This window comes from Tiliqua scincoides, chromosome 9, assembly GCF_035046505.1.
Source record: "Tiliqua scincoides isolate rTilSci1 chromosome 9, rTilSci1.hap2, whole genome shotgun sequence".
In the NCBI taxonomy this organism is placed as follows: Eukaryota; Metazoa; Chordata; class Lepidosauria; order Squamata; family Scincidae; genus Tiliqua; species Tiliqua scincoides.
Window position 1 is genome coordinate 46,330,666 of NC_089829.1, and position 20,694 is coordinate 46,351,359.

At 45.8% G+C, this 20,694-nt stretch overlaps 1 protein-coding gene across 3 annotated transcripts in view; it reads right to left on the minus strand.

Annotated features, from left to right (window-relative positions):
- Nucleotides 1–14,635: 14,635 nt before the first annotated feature.
- Nucleotides 14,636–20,694, minus strand: part of ESRP2 (epithelial splicing regulatory protein 2) — a 60,412-nt gene continuing 54,353 nt past the window's right edge. For 2 of the 3 annotated variants that reach the window (XM_066637492.1, XM_066637491.1), the window contains exon 15: nucleotides 14,636–14,794. In XM_066637492.1, coding sequence (XP_066493589.1) covers nucleotides 14,636–14,794 — 159 coding nt within the window. Of the gene's footprint in view, nucleotides 14,795–20,416; nucleotides 20,529–20,694 lie in introns of all 3 variants that reach the window. The other variant, XM_066637490.1, reaches the window with a different exon arrangement.

Below are 20,694 nucleotides of genomic sequence, written 5' to 3' on the forward strand. Positions count from 1 at the left end.
TTTAAAAGCTCCACATTAAGAAACTGAAAATAGAGAATCCGCTTGAAGAACAAGGTCCACTTAGGCAGCTCTTGTGGTATCATTTGAATAGCACTCTTTAGGGTGTGCCCTATGTGTTAATGTTTCACAAGATGCTTTTAGCACAAAATTTTACGAATTTAAATGCATGTATGCAACTCTCCTGATGCAGAAGTGCAATTCTCTTAGGAGTGTGCAGGCACACACAAAGTCCCGCGTGTTTGGTGTGGAAAAGTCAAACTGAACTCTGGCTCTTTCCGTTGATGCATTGCTTGACCAATTTCTTTGGGATGTGGGTAGATTTTATAAGGTTTTTGGTTTGGGAGGAAATGCCAGTGATCAGTTACAGATTTCTTTTAAGGAACAGGGTCAGGATGTGGTGACCTCTCCTTACAAGCTCATTTGCAATGCTAGTGGCTGTTGTCCTATTGCCTATGAGGGAACTAGTCTTGGTCAGTAATGGTTAAGTCCCAGGTTGGCTGATGGAAGCTACTTTGCTGTCCATCCTCTTTCTCAAGCTGCATAGTGACAGAAAGGGAAGAACCTCATTCCTCATAGGTAGCCTACTTTTGGAAAGACTATTGTGTGGTAGTTTAGCACAAAGTTCTCATGCAAAGGCTCTGAGGTTCAATCCCAGGCATCTCTGTTTTAAAAGGGATTTGAAGTAGCAGGTCTGGGGAAAGTGTCTCTTTGCTTAAGACTTTGGAGATCCACTACTGGTTTGAGGAGGCCACATTGGCAAGATAGACTATTGGCATCTAGGGAATCCATGTTTATAATTGTCCAAGGTACAAAAACTAGCCTGGTATGGACACGGGTTTCAGAAGTTCCAGATCTATAGGCCTGAAGGTTGGTGGTGTTCCATCTGCCCATATGATGAGAGAGCCAGAATCTGAAATACATGACTTAGCTAGAGCCCTGACCAATTTAGGATTCATCCTCTTGATGATCTCTGCCTTTATGGATGGCTCTTGTGCTTATAAATAGAGGGGGGTGGATGGAAGTGCTGGTGATTTCATATCAAGCAGCAAGGTCTGAGGTTTTCTAAATATAACGTGAGAGGCTTGAACCCTGTTCCAGGGTCTTGCTTTGCATTTGAGAGGTAATTGGAGTATAATGCTGGAGCCAGAGATCAATTGACAGGACGATAATTTGCTTGTTGGTTTGTACTGTCCTCTGTAATCAGCTGGTGCTTGTATGAACTGATGAGGTTGAGAAGTGCTGTATATAACTAACCCCCATGGAGTGAAACTGCCACTCAAGCCCCATCTCATACCTCTGGCATGTCACATGGGCAATTAGTCCATAATTTATTCTAGGCAGCATGACCTCAAGACAAAGCTGTGTCAGAAGCAGTTTGCCCTTCAACTAGGTAGGTGCATTTGTCTGCCTTCCTTGGAAGGAATGCTGCATCTTGTGGAACAAGACAGAGCCAAAGGAAATTGTGCAAATTGACCTGCTCAAGTGTGGGTTGTAAAGAAGACTTGAAGTGGTATAACAGGCAGACTTTTGTAGCATCCTGAAGACTGACTGGTTTATTGCAGCAGAAGTCTTCATAGACAGTCCATATTATTGGATGCATGAAGTGAAATCTTCAGCAGGCAGTGGTGCATGCCTGGTCTCCAGTCTGAAGCTCCAGAAGGAGGCACTGAAAAATATAGTCACATTGCAGATGGAGAAGACTGAGTCTAAGAGAGAGTGGTTTGCCTAAGAGGCTACCTACTGAGGTCATGGCAGAGGCAACATTCAGGGAAGGCTTGATTCTTAGTTTAATATCTTAGCTGCTGTACTAAACCAGCTCTCTGTGTATACAAAGATGAGAGCACCCACTTCAAATCTTACGCAAATTGCTAAGTCTCAGTCTTATGTGTAGTATGGGAAGAACATTGATCTATATTACATGGTGGTTGTAATGATTACCAAAATTCTGTATGTGGAATACTCTGAACATGTTTAAAGTGCTGTTGTCACTTTTAAATATTAAATGATACCTCTGTGCTTTTAAAATCTTTGAGGGAAATGAGTAACCAGGCTTCTAAGCAACCCATTTCATGATATCACTGCTCATTCTGCTAAAACTTTATCATTTAAAGTGCTTTATCACTGGGTTTACCGCGAAGTATTAGAGTTCACTTGGATGGTTTAGCACAGGTGTCAAATTTGTTTCATACAGTGGGCTAAATAGCATTCATGGCACCTGCTGAGGACCAGAAGTGATATTGTCAAGCAGGAAGTGACATTATTAAGCAGGTGATAACAAGAAATAAGCACTTTTTCCGCACCAAGGAACTCTTGCTGCAAACAAGAGAAGAGAAAATATGCAACTCTTGACCATATTTTCAAGATACAGGAGAGGTAAGTTATCACACAGGCTGCCCTATTAGCATTGCCACTTCTGCTGAGGTGTTGCTTTGCAGTTCAGCTGAGAGCAGTTGATGGTGGTGCTGGGAGAGCCTGAGGCTGCAATCCTAACCACACTTGCCTGAGAGTAAGCCCCATTGTTTGACATCCCTGGTTTAAACCTGATCTTGCTTAATAATGCCCTATTTTGTCTGTTTGCTAAAAAGTATAGACAACTTTTTGTTGTTGGAACTCCCAAGTGGTTAACACAATAAAACACCACAACAATTGTATTAAAAAAAAATACAAATGAATAGAAATATTCAAAGATATAATAGTGAAAAAACCTGATTTCACCTCTTTTGGACTTTTCTGTCATCTCAGAATCCTGAAGGGGCTACTGAATCATGTGAAGATAGTAACCATGTTTACCTTATTGTGGTGGGACTGATAGTTTGAGGATCTTCTTCTTCCTCAATTGGCAGGTAAATAAGGACCTGGCATTCAACCAGCTGATTGGACCATGAAGCCTACCTGATTTTGAGAAATGGGGCACTCACCTGAGTCCCTGAATTTCCTAAGTCCCAATAGCATAGGTACAATCTGGTTAATGCTGACAGGTTGTACACCAGGTTGTACACCTGGGGGGGGGGTATGGTAGAGCTCCTGCTTACCTGCTTATATGGTGCATGGTAGAGCTCCTGCTTTGCATGGAATTTCCCAGGCTCAATATTTGGTATCTCTAATTTAAATATCTGTATTGGCAACCTTCAGTCTTGAAAGACTCTGGTATTGTGCTCTGAATGGTGGTTCTGGAACAGCGTCTAGTGTGGCTGAAAAGGCCGATTCGGGAGAGACAATCCCTTCCACACTGGGAGCAAGTGCAGTCTGTCCCTGGTCTGTCTCCCTGGCTATGGGCCTTCCTTCTTTGCCTCTTAGCCTCAGTCTGTTGGCCAAGTGTCTCTTCAAACTGGGAAAGGCCATGCTGCACAGCCTGCCTCCAAACGGGCCGCTCAGAGGCCAGGGTTTCCCACGTGTTGAGGTCCACTCCTAAGGCCTTCAGATCCCTCTTGCAGATGTCCTTGTATCACAGCTGTGGTCTACCTGTAGGGCGCTTTCCTTGCACGAGTTCTCCATAGAGGAGATCCTTTGGGATCCGGCCATCATCCATTCTCACAACATGACCAAATAAGAATCTCAAGTAAGTGGTCATGAGAGGGACCTCCTGTCATGATACAGTAGAAAGCTACTGCCCTAAACATCTAGGTTTGCCTTCTGGGTTGGGTGGTGGTGGTTGGTGGGTTTGTCTTTTAGGAAATAGTGTGTGGGGGAGTGGGGAATGAAACAGGCTGAAACTGGTGGTGGTGGGTTTTATTACTTTGCTCGGTCTAATCCCAATAGTGACCTGGCCCATATACAATTTTTAGTGGGAAGAAAGCTTCCTTGTTGAATGGGGAAGGTTCTTTGGCCTCCCTTGTTTGGCTCCATAAGTTCCAGAGGCTTTCAGACAAAGTTGTTGGAGGGTCAAGAAGGCTGTGCTCCACACTGGGCATGCACCAGGAGTCTCCCTGCCCAGGCAAGCAGGTGGTGGCTGGTGCAATATTGATGTACCCTGCCCCAATTTCCACTGCAATCCATCAGCTCATTAATATTAGCACAGTTCACTTGAGCCTGAAAAAGATGTCAAGTGGAACAGACTGCAAACCATTTAAACAGGCAAAGCACTGATTCAGAGAAAAACCACACAAAATGCATCTCAGGAATGTGCAAATTGGCAGCAATGGCTTTATCTCTAGAAGTGTCCTGTGATGGAAAAACACAGCCAGAGGACACGGAGTTTGAACAGATGATTCAGTTAAGACAGCAGAACTTTACCTAAAATAAAATAACTTATCTGGCAATTGAAGTCCTGCTCTTCTGCCCCTGAAGAGGTTTCCCAAGGCAGCTTCCATTATTGGGGAAATTGCAAGTGCGGTTCCAGCTTAGGCCAAGGGCTGTTTGGATCACAGCATCTAGGAAGTGAAATTTCTTCCCCGAGGAGGCCCCCCTGGCCTCCCCTACTTGATTGTTTTCCAACCTTTGGCCAAGACATTTCAGACATTTGATGTAGCATAAAAGCTAGGAAGCCAAAGTGAATCGGGACTTCCCTGGTTTTGAATTTCACTTCTGCTGTAATCTGTGGCCCTACACGAGCCACTCTTTCAGCCTCAGTCTTCCCTATATGCAATATGGGGATAATGATACTCATTTTACAGGGTTTTGTAAAGATTCAATTTGCATAATCTATATGAAGTAATTTGCACACTCAAGTGTTATTATTTCATCAGGGTTTTTTTTCCCTTTGGCTTTAAATCTTCTGTTACGTATGTGTCATCGAGAGGGCGTTCTTGTATGGGCTGACAGCCAGGACACAAGTACCTTTACTAGTGTAGGGCCCAATCCTATCCAACTTTCCAATGCTGGTGCAGCCACAATGCAGCCCTGAGGAAAGGGAACAAGCATTCCCTTACCTGGAGGAAGCCTCCGTGAAAGCCCCCCTACTGCAGGATGCATCGCATGCCCTTTTGGCACAACTGCACCAGCACCGGAAAACTGGATAGAATTTGGTCCTAAAGAAGCCATTTTTTACCCATTATTTGTTTCTTCTGCTAACTTATTTTATGTTAGTAGAGAGTACAGGTGTGAACACACACGGGACCAGCTGCAAAATGAGGATGGCTTACCTGTCAGAGTCATTGTGAAGATTACTGAGAATGTAGGTCAATCACTTTAGAGTGTTCAAAGCATTAGAGATATAGATAGAGAGATAACCAGGCTTTTATTTATTTACATTGGTTTCATTGGGACTTTACTGACTGCACTGTGTGGCCAAGAACGTTTCTGGTCCAAATTCAGAGTGCTCATGGTTACCTTTTAAAACAATGGAATCCCTCCCCCCCTTATGTAGGTGTAACAGTGGCCAAGAGTATGAGTGGTGAATTGGGAAGTCTCAGTTTTAGATCCTCCTCTACCATGAATTTGTACCTTTGGCAGGCCACTTCATCTTAGCGCCAGTTCTTCAAGCTGCAACATGGGAATAATAAGACAAAGCCCCACTAATAGATTACTGCAAAGTCAACATCAAGATAATACTGTACACGTGAAGGGCTTTGGAGACTCGGCGCAATCCTAACCACCTTTCCAGCAATGACCTAGCCGCAATGCAGCCCCAAGGTAAGGTAACAAACATGTCCTTACCTTGATGAGGCCTCCTTGACTGCCGTATTGGCACAGTCATGTCAGTGCTGGAAAGCTGGTTAGGATTGCGCCCTTAGAAAGCACCATATGAATGAGCTGGAATCCCTAGCATGTATGCACTGCTGAAACAGAGACACCTGCGTTGGCTTGTTCATGTTGTGAGAATGGATGATGGCCGGATCCCAAAGGATCTATCCTCTATGGAGAACTCGTGCAGGGAAAGCACCCTACAGGTAGACCACAGCTGCGATACAAGGACATCTGCAAGAGGGATCTGAAGGCCTTAGGAGTGGACCTCAACAGGTGGGAAACCCTGGCCTCTGAGCGGCCCGCTTGGAGGCAGGCTGTGCAGCATGGCCTTTCCCAGTTTGAAGAGACACTTGGCCAACAGTCTGAGGCAAAGAGGCAAAGAAGGAAGGCCCATAGCCAGGGAGACAGGCCAGGGACAGACTGCACTTGCTCCCAGTGTGGAAGGGATTGTCACTCCCGAATCGGCCTTTTCAGCCACACTAGACGCTGTTCCAGAACCACCTTTCAGAGCGCGATACCATAGTCTTCTGAGACTGAAGGTTGCCAACAACAACTTGCTGGGAGAGAGAAGCCTCCCTCTATGTCCAAATGCCTCCTCTATTTTACCAGACAACCAAAGGCCTTCATCTGTGAGCCAGTAACTCATTTGCCTTCTACGTGCATAGAACCATCCTGTTTGTTGTTTCTGCACTGGCTACTTAGCTGTGCAACACAGCATATGAATCCTAGCTTCAGTTTTCCGGGAGGAAGAGCAAGAGCTGAGCCCAGAATCCTGCCTTTCTGTACACACCTTATGAGGACAGGGAAAACAAAATCCCATGTGAACATGAAACAACCATGACTAAGAATGTTGCTGAACAGCAAATGCCCTGCCCCACAGGAGCAGCAAATAGCTGAGGAGCAAGCAATACAAGGATATAAATACAGTTACTAAAAGCATTCTGTGGCCACATGCAAAAAGGGCATTTTCAGCTCAAAACCTGCCTGCTGCTTGGGACTTAAGGGGGTGCATCAGCCGTGCTGAGAAGATGTTGTGCAGTGATGCTCCGTTGCCTGCTTTCAACACTTATCAAGAGCATCTGAAGCCTGCTGAAACTCCATGAATCCATTGCCTAGGATTCTAATTGTATGGCTTTTAACTCTGGATTTATTGGATAACAATTTGTCTTCTACCAAATCCAAAGTAAGCAGCTACAGCTCTTTCTGTACCCCTATGGCAGTCCTATGAACTGTGAAGTGAGTGGGCTGTGAATTTTAGAAATAAATGAAATTTTTTTGCATATGAAACCCTCCTAGTGTCAAAGCACAGCGATAGTTTTGCTTTCTGCATTAGGCCCCCTCCTCATGTGACTTCAGCTTCGTGACAGAGTTATTTACAGCTAACAGAGGCAAGTTCTCATCCTCCATGGCCTCCCTTGACACCTCCCAGACCAGCCCCCCTGCTTTCAATCAGCAACATCCATTAAATGCGTATTTCAGTATGTAACAAGAAACCTCATACATTTCCAAGCATTTAGCAAGGTTCTTCATGGGCCCTGCATGAGGACAAATTGTACTTAGAATAAAATGCCAGGGCACTCACCAAAAAACTGGAAATGTTTTCCCCCCTTCCTTTAGTATGTCAATAAGAGTACATTGTGTCCATTGACCCAATAGACACAGAATAATTGCAGAGATTGGGGGATTAGCTAGAGTTGAAAGGAGTCCTATTTAATTGTGTGAAATGCTGAAAACCTGCAGAGAAAACAAAACAAAAAACTAGTGTGAGTGCAGGCAGAGTTTAATTCCTGTTTTCAAGGCCAATATTGAAATACCTGAAAGAATAGCAGCTTGTTTTTTTCACGTACTCCAGCACTGAGCCCATGCTGTTGGAAAGATTACTGTGGATTTATGTGCAGCATGGAGGCTGTGCACAAATGTACGCTGTAGATCAGAGCTGGACTGCATTTTCCGTCCTGTGGTATGTGATCCTGGCTTCCTGCTGAGTTTGCAATGCAAATACAGACATGCTTAGCAGTGACACAGATGCTGATCAGTTGTCACTCTCCTTCTCCCCCACCCTTCTGCCTTTTTTGCGTGTTGTAACACAGTACAGAGTGTATCCCTTTCTGAAGGACCGACTCTCTTCACAGATGTCTGCCTGGCCACTGAGTGCTTCTGGAGGAAGCTTCGCTTTGTGTCCCTCCGTATTGGGAGATGAGGCTGGCTTGGGACATGGGCCTTATTCAGGGAGGCTCTTTTGCTCACATCCCTCCCAGGCCTGGCCCAGTGAGCATGAAATGTTGCCCTCTATTCCTTAGTGGCAGTGCATCCCTTCCAGACCCTGAAGTGGCTTTTACCCCCCAAGTAGGCCTGACACCCCCCCATTTGCCCTTTTCTCCTCTCCCTACCTCTTTTTCTTCTGCTCTTTCTGCTTCCACCCTGCCTTTTGAACAAAGGGTGAGAGCAGAAAGAAGGGAGGGGAGAGCAGAGTAGCTTTGGTGGGCTACACTGTCCACTCTAGCACACCTGTGCTGCTTTATTGCTGCTCTTGCCTCCTCCTTTCTTGCTTCCACCTCTGTCTGTTCAGAAGCTGCGGTGCGGAGAAGAGGAGGTGGTGGCCAGCAGCAGTGGCAGGGACTGAATAAATGCCATGGTGGGGGTGGAGTGTGTTGGGATGTGCAGAAGTGATCAATGGATGCAGCTTAAGGGGGGGCAGCTGCTTGATGAGGTTGGTTGTGGGGTTCCTTTAGGGACCCAGTTAAGACAACTGTTTTCTGATGACCCTTTGCTCTAGGGTGAGCATCCCCGTGGATGTGATCTTGGTCTGCGCTTGCTTCTATTTCACTGCCTTATTTATTTGTTGCTTTGAGTGTTTTGGTCTGGGTTTTTGTTTTTTTTTAATTCAAGTTGTCCATTTTAAGATGCCTATACTGTTGGATTTGGCCCATGCCTTTGTTGGAAGCAGAAAGCTGACACACACACATTTAAGTACCAAATGTGAATGATCTATAAAATTTAACCCACACACACACACACAGAGCTAAAATAGCAGAGAATGCTCCAGAGAGGGAAGAAGACTTTGTAGTGTTGGTATTTCCAGCCAATCACAGCAGGGTACAGCCATGTTTGGCTGCAAACTACGCAAAACCTACTTCCCTGAGCTCAGTCCCGGAGAGAAGATTTGTATGGTTGAGCAAAACTTGGCACCTCTTCTCTAACACACAGGCCCCCAAAGGAAAGAGTCTGAACACAAATACTGGCTGACATCCAGAACATTCTGTTGGCAGCACCCAACTATGGCAGAGATCAGCTGTGCTGAAATGGTGCCTTTTGCAATTGCAGGTACTGCTGCCTGCTTCTGTCACTGCTGCCAGAAGGGATAGTGTTTTTAGCAGGGTTGTGCGGTGCGCGGGGAAGCAAGTGAGGCAGAGCCACCCCGCTGGCATCCTTTGAAAAGCAGTACTACCACTGTGTGAGGCGCCCAAGCACTCAACCCAGGCGCTCTGCACTTTATCCGCTCAGTGTCTTACAAGAACTGTGTCATCAGCATCCTCTGCAATTCACCTTAACAGCTGAAGCAATGTGGGAAGAGGTCTCCAACACAAGGCAGTCTGAATGCTTTAAGCTACAGCTGTGACACCAGCTCTCTGATGGCAGCAGGTGGAGAAAGTGGGAGCTGCAGCAGCAACAGAAACCAGGCTGGAGATTTGGGCTGTCTGCCCTTAAACTGTTAGTTTAAGAAGACTTCTTTGGAAAAAAGCCCTCAGCCTCCAGAGGGAGGGCTAGAAGTGCCTCCCTAGGTGTAGTGTGAGCAAGAATTCACAAGGAGTAACCACTGCCCACCTCTTGCAGATAACATGCAGAACAGAACAATTAGATGTCTCCAAACAGTGGTGGCACTAGATGGGGTACAGACTGTACTGGGTGACACCCTCAGGGGCATGACCACTGGTGGTCAAAATTTTGGAAACCTCTTGGAAAATGTGTATTTATGAACAGTAGCCATCATGTTATATATCATGGGAAAGGTAATTTCATGCAGAATGTGATGAAACAAACCATGCTGAACCATTTGTAGTCTATCAAATGTTATGCCAATGAACCAGAAAAGGAAAACTGCCTTATGTAACAAAAAATGGATTTTCTTAATTCAAAACTGACCAGTGAGACTGATTGGCTCTCAGAACAATGAGGTGTTGTTATGACACAGCAGGGAACCAATCAGGAGTCAGCTCTCAGTTCCATGTATCAGAGCTAATACTAGAACTTTTACAACCCAATCCTAGGTATGTCTACTCAGAAGTAAGTCTCACTGATCAATGGAATTTACTCCCAGGTAAGTGTGCATAGGATTGCAGCTTCAGGGCCCAATCCTATTCAACTTTCCAGAACTGATGCAGCTGTGACACTGGGGTGCGTGCTTCATTCTGTGGCATAGGGACAGTCATGGAGGCCTCCTCAAGGTAAGGGAATGTTTGCCTTTTCTCTTGGGGCTGCATCAGTGCTGAAAAGTTGGATAGGATTGGGCCCTTATTCAGTTATGCGAGTGCCATCGAATTGGCCACTGGTTTTTGTTGGTTACTGATTTGTTGGGTGACCTGTACTGCACTTAAATAAAGTTATATAAATAGTTAAATAAAAGTTAACTAAGTAAAGTTAATGAGGGTTATACCAACCCCAATATCATGCATATGATATTGTAATTTATTCTGTATGGACTGGTGCAGGATGAGGTCCATCATGGGGGTGACACCCACCCTAGTGGCAGAAAGTGCATCTAAACACAAAGATGGGATGGGTGGGTCCATACCTCACTCTATTCCCCTTTTTTAATCTTTGTAAGCACAGATTTATAAAATTAAATATGTTGAGCCCCTGGAACCAGAGCAGCCATTTTTGTTTCAAAGCAAGATGCAGCTGAAGTTTAAGATTTTAAATTTGATTGTTAGCCGCCTTGGGTGTCCTTCGAGGAGAAAGGCAGAACACACATCTAATAAATAAATTTCTGCACTTTTAGCTAAAACCAATGGGCAGATGAACTGCTGCTTTTTTTTCTGCCTTTGTTACAGTGACTGTTAATCACTAAAGTTACAAAGCAGACACCTTCCCCCTAGTTCTACTCCTTTGATCGGTACCTCAAAGGATTTGGGGCATTTGGTGGGCCGATGTGAGATACAGGAAGCTGGACTAGTCGGGCCTATGGCCTGATCCAGTGGGTCTGTTCTTATGTTCCTTAAACTGTTATGTACCTCCTTTGTCAACTTCAAGGTGAAGGGGACACCTGGTGGTAGGATGAATTAGCAACATGTTTCTGCAGCTTCCTCTAAGCTACATCAGAGCAAAATTGCCAAGACTGCTCCCCACAGACTGCTTTCCTTCAGAGATTATAATGCAGATTTCCAGATGCACAAGCCCTCCATGAAAAAGACGTGGGCAAACCGTCAACAGCATAGAGTGTGGTCTGGATATGGTCAGCTTCTGAAGCAGGGAATACTGACTAGTGCTTTGTGCACTACTTTTGAGTTTCCATTGAAAGTCAACTTCAAGATGTGTTTTCACTTCATGGGGACAAGTTCTAGAGATGTAGCCATGTTAGTTACAGCAAATATAGGCATGGCTTGGGGTATGTATTTTAATGACTAGCAGCCTTATTTCAGCAAAAACTCTCATCTCATCTGCTAAAGCAGTTTCTCAACATTTATCCTCCACCCTACCACTTCCCAAGGTCCACCTATCTGAAGTACTGTCAGAACAGGGTGACCAGATGCAATGGAGGATAGAGTGCCTATACCTTTAACCACTGAACAGAAGAGGGAATTTTGGCAGGTGCAGCTCACCATGGAAGGGTTTAAAAAGTTGCGCCTGCCAACATTCCCTCTTCTGTTCAGTGGTTAAAGGTATAGGCACTCTGTCTTCCACTGCATCTGGTCACCTGGCACAAGAAGTAACTGGTGATGACATTCAACAGTCACTTCTGGAGGATGAGGTCTCTTGTTATCTGGTGTGCTCCTTGGGGCATTTGGTGGGCCGCTGTGAGAAACAGGAAGCTGGACTAGATGGGCCTATGGCCTGATCCAGTGGGGTGTTCTTATGGTCTTAACTACAATACTCAGGAAGCCTTGCAGGTCTCTTGTTATCAGGTGTGCTCCTTGGGGCATTTGGTGGGCCGCTGTGAGAAACAGGAAGCTGGACTAGATGGGCCTATGGCCTGATCCAGTGGGGCTGTTCTGATGTTCTCAGTGCTTGAATTGACAGTACCCATGTTGCTCCACCAGTCTCTTATCTCATACCTCCCAAAATCCTTTCCAGTCCTTCCCATTTCATTTCAATGCATTCCCCACTATCCCAATTCAGTCACTCAGCATGCCTCCTTGAACGTATCACTTTGCCATCTCTCCAGCTGCCAGCCTCCCTCACCACCAATCGTTATCTTTCCTCTGGCTCCGTCCATGCCACATTCAGACATGCCACCGTTCCCCCTCCTTCCTCTTCAGTTATCACCCAGTTTTCTGCTCTGCCCTGGAATGCACTGCTGACTCCTATTATCTTGGGCTTCCTCTTCCAGTGCACTGAAACATTCCTCACCCCACTCGCCAAGCTCACTGCTAGCTCCAAGAGTCTCTTTGCGCCTCCTCCGTGGCTTCTCTGCCACCTTTGATGCAGTTGATCAGAGACCTTTTTCCCTCCAAAGCCTCATTCACTCTTTATTCAATGCCTGCATCACTATGCTCTGTTAAAACGGCAGGGAAGCTTGGCCCTGGCCACACTCTGCTCCCTGAGTTATGGATGGCTGTAGGAGCCCTTTTACAGCAGTACACCAATCCATTGGTGGTGTTTTCACACAGGCATAATAGCACTGGGCCAGCAAGAGCTGGAGGTTTTGAGCTACATACATTCCAATTTACATGCAGAGTCCTAGAACCTAACCTGTACGCAGGTAAAGGATGTTGCATATTCAGTTCATTGCCAGATCACGTTTCTCCCTTCATGACAATATGACCCTTCCCTGCACCCCATTTGCAGAAGCTCTAGTCTGCATTTAATCTTGAATACTGCAGTTTTGCTCTTCAAGCATTTTACCTTGCTTCCCCCACACAGCTGCTGCCAAAATCCTCTTTGACCATGACACCTCTCCTTCTAAAGCTTCCTGCCAGCTCCTACATAAGCTTCAATCCACTCCGTGACTTTTACCCCCTTCCTGCAATGTACTTCTCCCACAGCTGTCTGAAGACCTCCTCATTCCTCCCATGCCTCCGTCCTTCTTCCCTCCTTCCTCCTGCAGCTGCCTTAAAGCACCTCTGTGATGACATCTCCCTGCAACACACATCTTGGGCCAAAGAGTTGGCCTCTCCTAACTTGCAAAGCACTAAGAATATGCATAGTGCTATATTAAGCTTTCAGGGTGAGGGGTGGAAATGGACCAAGAGGCCACAAAATTTAGCTAGTACAGGCTGGGAAGTTTCTGTTCCTACATCATGGAAGGTGAGATTGGTGAAGGCAATACTTCTGTGGAAAAACAGAATACTGCTAAACGGACAAGCACATGGGTGTGTGCTTTTATCTGAACTGAACTCTCATCTTGTGCAAAGCAGCCTTGAAAACTTTCTGTAAAGGCCAACTCAAGTTGGCATTTGCTCCTCTTCATGCAGTGGAGCCAATGGCTCTGACATAGCCTAGAGAGGAACTCTGAGTCATCAAGCGACATGAAGCAGGTGTGAACCACCCTAAGTTAAATATGAACGGCCATACAAAGTTGTCAGTAGCTTGGCAAGAGCAGTGATGGCATGATTCTTGTGTAGGCTTCTCAGTTCTGAGATGCAAACCAGTGCAAGAAAGCCAACATTCCTGGTTTTTCTTGTTATTGCAAGCATTGTCTTTATTTTTGTGATAGAAGGAAGCAGACATCATCATTTGATGGGTGAGTGGGGGGGCGTCAAGTTCCCTTTTAAGTACAACAAAAAGTTGTATTCTTAACAACATAAGATACCTGTATACAAAGGTACCCTGCAAAAAAAAGGGCTCCTTCCACAGTTGCCTCTGTTGGTATTGCACATTTGGAGAAAATCTTGAATCCAGGCACAGTAAAAACAAGATCATTTAGTGCTGCTACACTAGTCATTTCAGCATACACTACACAGCATAGAACTAAATTCTTTGAACATGTATATATACACATACAGACGCTCACATTTAAAAAAAAACACACACAGCATGCATTAGTTAGTCTTAGAATTCAACTCCTCTTGTTGCTCCATAATATACAAATGAAATATAATGTAAACAAAATGGCATGCACATAAACTAGAGAAAAAGTCTTTTAATACAGTATCTCTGCTATGATGCTTAAATAAAACAAAATACATAATTTAGTAGTCCTCAGTGTTTATGTGCCATTCTTGTCCTAGGTGAGACTGAAGAGTTCTGGGTTTCTTTGTTTGGTTTACAAGCTGGTGGCTGGAATGTGTGGAGACAGAGATATGGCTTTTTAAAAGTAATTTGCATTATACCCCACAAAAAATGATTTGGACAAAAAGGACATGTTGCTCCTGATATCCATTTGGACAAGATACCCAGGATTGCCAGGGCATATTTTAAGAAAGCAACTTCCCTCTTCTGTTGTAAGGGCGTTAACCCCTCAATGTCCAAAAAGACATGTGGCAGAATTAGACTCAAAATAAAATGATAAATTTGAAGAAACTACAACAGCTTAGCTTTCTACTTCAAATTTTTTTATACAGTAATTAAAAAAAACTCCATTGTGACTCCGGTTGCTGAAGTGCTGTTAGACTGCCTCCAAATTGACAGGGTGGAGAGTTCCTTGGTGAGCCCTAAGCATCATTTCTGCTGGGGCATTGGGGGGGGGGATTGTTCCATCCCACTCGTCCACTGAAGCCACTCGTAATGATAATTGCCCTATTTCACAAGAATGAGAAGGCACTTTGGCAAAGGGAAGACACACTCTTAAATGGTACTACTTTTTCAGTTGAAGCCCCTCCCCCCCCCAATCACCCCACAGAGAGTCTATAGGTTAGATCAGGCAGAGTTCCACACAGTGGCTTCCCAGGAGGCATCCGCTTCTCTCGGCCACAGCTTTCTTTGCAGAATCCAGACTGGGAAAGGTGACTAGAGCTTCTCCACTGGGCTGGCCGCTGAAGTTGTAAAGCGGGAGAATGGAGTCCGCATGGAGCTGCAGGGATGGATGAGATGGTCAGAGCAGCAGGCAGGGTGCAAAGAGAGAGGCTGGAGAGAGATGGAACACTCCACAGGGCCATGCCCCACTTATTGCCTTACACTCCCCATGGACAAAACCCATGTTAACTGCAATTAGTGGTTGTGCAAATGAAATCAGCACTTTGCTGTAGGTGGAGGAGGGCAGCCAGAGTGGGTCGTCTCCTTCCACTCGCTCAGGACTTACAAGACAGTCAGCAAAGGCTTTAAAAGCTCCTTGAGAGGAAAGCCCCCCCCCCCCAATGTTTGGTCCTGTCTGCTCTTAACAGAGACACTCCCTTGGAGCTCTCTCCATCTCTGACCTTTCTTAAGGGAAAAACTAACATGAAAGAGCCCCCTGGCCTTCAAGACCTACTTAAAATAGAACTCCACTTCTGCCTCTCTCCTATCCAGGTTTGGAAAGGGGCTTTTTCTCCCCTTTGTTTCTTTCTTTCAAAGAAGTTAGTTTCTTTTCTTAGGGACCTCTAAAATGCCTTCCAGTCTGTCTACTGGGTAGCCACAATGGCACGCAATAAGGCCACTAAATCTGGCCAGAAGCTGAAGTGGATGACTAAGCACCTTCATTATGCAACGTCTGCATTTGCCCTCTTTGGGGAATCCTCAGTTGACCATCCATGCTAGAACATCAGCAGCATTCTGGCAGACACCGACATACAGGTGAGAAAGAGAGAGACTTCAGGGCCACCAGATCGGGAGCGATGCTGCAGCCACATCCTCAGCAAGCTGTCAAACCACTAATGGAAAGAGACACTTGAAGTGTCCCCTCCAGCCTGCAGAGTTGCAACCTCAACAAAGGCTACTGAAGTGATGCACTGCTCCAACAGCATCCTTTGTGTCTTCCCACCAGAGCAGTTGCTCCCAAACCTTTTTTAGCATCAACTAAAAAAAAGTGTCACTTTACCAGCCACTCGAGCCCTGTAGCTATAAGGGTGATTGGACTCCCCCTAGTAGCAGGTTGTTCAACGCTTGATGCACAGAGTTGAATCTGCCTTGTCAGTTTTGTGACCCAACAAAATTGGGTCATGCTTCACTGGTGGGCCACAGACCCACCTTTTGGGAACTGCTGCATTAGAGGATTTGATGGATGGAATTGCTTTTACACCATTCACTACCTATGGGTGATTCAGTGGGGCTGCCACCTTCACTTCACTTGAAGATCAAGCCCACCCCTACTACAGCCATCCTTCTCCATATAGAGGCCACAGACACTAGCAATCCATCCCATCCAAAGAGGGAGCAGAGAGGACTCATCAGCAACTCCGACAAAAATCAACCTTTGGACCTATAGCAAAACCCTTGCAAAACACAGGAAGGACCTGGGGATCTCATATCATGGATGAGCCATCCATGCACTCAGAGTACCATAGGAGGGTCACTGCTAAAGATCTTAAAGCTGGTTGGGGGGAGTGAGCATGAATAGAGATCCTCAAAGAAAATGCATTGCAAACACAACAGCTCACCAAAAGAAAAGAGCATTCAAAACAGGCCTTCTGAAGGAGCCAGAAGCACTTCCACCAGATGCATGTTTATCAAAGCCCCTCATTCCCCAGGTGTCAGCTTGAGACTCCCTGATCCTTAGGACTTTGTTTCAGGCAGTGCCCTCACAGATGGAATACTACCCTAGGGGGTCCAGGGCCTGTTGATGATGCGGTGAGATCATCTGGCAGAGAGGAGGGCAAACAGTGAAGGCATGAAACGCTCCTACGGGACTTGGCTTCTCAACACTGTCAACGCAGGCCTGACCAAGGCTGTCTCTGTTCTAGCAACGAGATCAAGAGCCTGAACCCTTCACATCTAAACAGTCTTTCCAACAGCTAAAACCCAGCCACACACATTTCCTGGAATGCTTTGAGGAAGATTGGGGTTCTGAGCAGATCACTCTCCAGGAACCTGTCTGTGATGCCCAATAAATTCTGTATCTGGCCACAGTCACCAGGACAGTTCAAAATATTAAAAGCTCCCCCACAGGAGTGTCCACTGAGTTCTCTTGGGGGCACTGTCCTGAAACACAGCCCTTAAAAAACCCTGTAGACAAAAAGTCAGATGTTCATTTGCATAAATCCCACAAGGCAACTCCTGTGGCCGTCCATGGCTAAGATGCTCCTTTATGAACTGACAAACTACTTCAAAAACCCCTCAGGCCCAAACAGCCTTTGGCAAACCTTGCTTAAGGTATTTTAAAGTGTCCGTCTTTATAGCTGATGCAGGCCTTGCTGCCATCTCTTTTTCCATCAATGCAATGGTAGCCAATGCGTTGGTAAGATACACCACTTTGGTTGATGCTGTCATGTTGACACCACATTAGAGCCAAACCTTGCCACTGGCCCCTTACATGGATTCAACTGTTCGTGCAAGAAGCTCTCAAAGACACTCCAGTAGAGACCAAAGCCACTGATTCCTAGAACAAGATGAGTAGAAAACCACCAGAAGGAAATGCACCTCATAGGAAGCTGCCTTTATCCCCAGTCAGCCTATTGGTATGTCTGGGTCAGCACTGTCTGTGCTCACTAGTGGATAGTAAAGATTGCACCAGGGACCTTCTGTGTGCAACTTTCCAGATTCTCTAGGTTGCTATATGCCACTTGTTCCCAATCCAGATGCCAGGACTGTCCATTTCCTCTGCCCAACACTCCTTTTCTCCATTGCCCCACTGTCTTTTCCCCATTGCCCCAGTGGGAGAGAGGCTTCAGTTCCACAATAATGTTGGGAAGCCTCTATTGACAGACAAGTGGGCCTTGCAAACAATTGTACGTGTCATGGAAGCAACTACCATCCTACAACAGGTTCATATCACATCAACAGCATCTAATATTCTTCATTGTGCCCAAGACGGTGGTGACTAAGGGGCAACCCTGGCCTTGCAACCCTTCAATGAATTTCTATTTACTTTTATTTTTCACATTTTTATACTGCCCTTCCTCCAAAGAGCTCAGGGCAATATACACAGCTGCTCCCCTCCTTTTGTTCTCACAACAATCCTGTGAGGTAGGTGAGGCTGAGAGAAAGGTCACCCAGGAAGCTTCATGGCTGAGGGGGGATTCGCACCTGGATCTTACAGGTCCAAGTCTACCTTCCAAACCACTACACCACCCTGGTTCTAAAATGTTAATTCTGATTAGAAATGCACTGCTCCACCTTGGGAGACAGTCCCCACTGGACTTCCTTCCTCAGATTGTACTGAAGGAAGCAAACCTCCATGTACCTATCCAGCAACCACCATCACAGATTTCTGTGGTTTGCTTTCAGAAACATTTTTAGTTCTAGACCTCTTTAGCTTATCTTGCAAGTTCACAAAAGAGGTGAGATTCAAAACTTTTTCCAAGAAGTTTTGATCTACAGTTCATTCTCTTAGCCCCAAATGCTGCTTAAGCTGTGATCTCCAAGAAGGTGCAAAGTAGGACCCCCACCACCCACCCACGAAAAAGATGTCAGCACTTGTTGGCTGTTTCAGCAACTCCAAGGCTAAACAAGGCCCAAAACCAACCCACCATCTACTGAACCCAAATATCTTAGCAGTGGTTTCCAAACTGCGATCCAGGAAAGCCTGGGATTCTGTGAGCATTCAGGAAGGACTCCTCAAATAACTGCAACACAATTCCCTAAAATACACCTTGACCACCACGGGCCAATCCCCCTCTGCCACCAGGCAGCTTCAGGAAACCAACGATCGCCTCGAACATTGCAGTGCAAAGTGGAAAAGTGGGTATATTGACATTCAGCAAAAAACAAAAACAGAAGTGTAGGCTCCAAGTCTATTCCAAGTCCCACTCTAAGTCCGAGGAGGGCAGGGAAGAAGGGAAATGGCAGGATACAACCTCCTTCATTAGGTCACTTGACAATATCTATTGAAAGACAGGGTTGGGAGAAAAGAGGTGGGGTGAGAGTCGCAGAACAATGCCATTGAGACACTTTCTAGAATTTTAACTTGGACTATGCAACTCTCTTTAGCATTCAATGTGGCTAATTTATGGCAAACACAGGGACATGCATTTCAATGTCAGTAAGTGTAAAGTTATGCACATTGGGGCAAAAAATCAAAACTTCACATACAGGCTAACGGGTTCTGAGCTGTCTGTGACAGATCAGGAGGGAGATCTTGGGGTGGTGGTGGACAGGTCGATGAAAGTGTCGACCCAATGTGCGGCGGCAGTGAAGAAGGCCAATTCTATGCTGGGGATCATTAGGAAGGGTATTGAGAACAAAACGGCTAATATTATAATGCCGTTGTACAAATCGATGGTAAGGCCACACCTGGAGTATTGTGTCCAGTTCTGGTTGCCGCGTCTCAAAAAAAAGACATAGTGGAAATGGAAAAGGTGCAATAGAGCGGCTAAGATGATTACTGGGCTGGGGCACCTTCCTTATGAGGAAAGGCTACGGCGTTTGGGCCTCTGCAGCCTAGAAAAGAGGCGCCTGAGGGGGGACATGATTGAGACATACAAAATTATGCATGAGAAGGATAAAGTGGATAGAGAGATGCTCTTTACACTCTCACATAACACCAGAACCAGGGGACATCCACTAAAATTGAGTGTTGGGAGAGTTAGGACAGATAAAAGAAAATATTTCGTTACTTGGCATGTGGTTGGTCTGTGGAACTCCTTGCCACAGGATGTGGTGACGGCATCTGGCCTAGATGCCTTTAAGAGGAGATTGGACAAGTTTCTGGAGGAAAAATCCATTATGGGTTACAAGCCATGATGTGTATGTGCAACCTCCTGATTTTAGAAATGGGCTATGTCAGATGTAGGGGAGGGCACCAAGATGAGTTCTCTTGCTGTCTTGTGTGCTCCCAGGGGCATTTGGTGGGCCGCTGTGAGATACAGGAAGCTGGACTAGATGGGCCTGTGGCCTGATCCAGTGGGGCTGTTCTTATGTTCTTACAAGCATCTGTGGCTGATGTTGGGCACCAAGGATACAACAGCTTCCTAAGGAAGTAAGGAAAGCATGAAAGGGGACGTGTGTTTGAAGGGGTGATGGGGATGAGAGGCTGTAAGATCATAGGAGACAAGACAGTCAGTGGGTCCAAAGATCTTTTCCTTCCCCACAGTACAGCTTGGAGAGCAAGAACTGATCAAGAGCAATCAAGGCCAATTAAACACTCATATAAGCTCTCTACATATCACTACAAGGCATGACTGAAAGAAAAGTCTTTACTGAAAATGATAACACCAGCCCCCTGTACCATGAGGTCAAACATACAATGCTTTGCATTTATTTCTGCCCTATGTGCAACAGCCACAACGGGACTCTTCAGTTAAACATGTTTTCCAGACAGCAGTTAAATTCAGTCATGATTGTTCAAGCAGAAACGCCTCTCCAGAAGCAGAGAAGTCAGGCAGCCACAGAAGCCCCACCCTTCCTTTAAACCAAAGGCACAAAGACAGTCCCGTCATCATCACCACCACTGGGGTTAGTCAACTCATGCAAGGCACAAAAGCAAGAGGGGGTGTTAACAAGCAGAATCCCCATCAGAAGCGAGGAAGGGGGGGATGCAAAAAATCATGTCCATGACCCCCGGCCCATCATTCTGTCCCCACTCCGCTCACCAAAGGCTCCGCTTCTGCCAGGCCAAGCTTACCTTCACTGGAGGTTACAAAGAGTTACAAACAGACCCACTCTTTCGGCGCTTGTAACACACTCCTTCCTTGATCGTTGAGCTGAATAAGGCCATTGTAGTCGTCAGGTGCATACTACAGTACAAGTGTGATACACAAGGTCAGCAAGAGAAGGAGAAGTCACAGACTAGCCCTTGCAGCAAACATCATTTCCAAAAGAAGAAGCTGCAGTCATCCATCCATGGAGGACAAGAACACGTGAAGATACTTGTACTGAGTCAGACCGTTGGTTTGTCCAGCC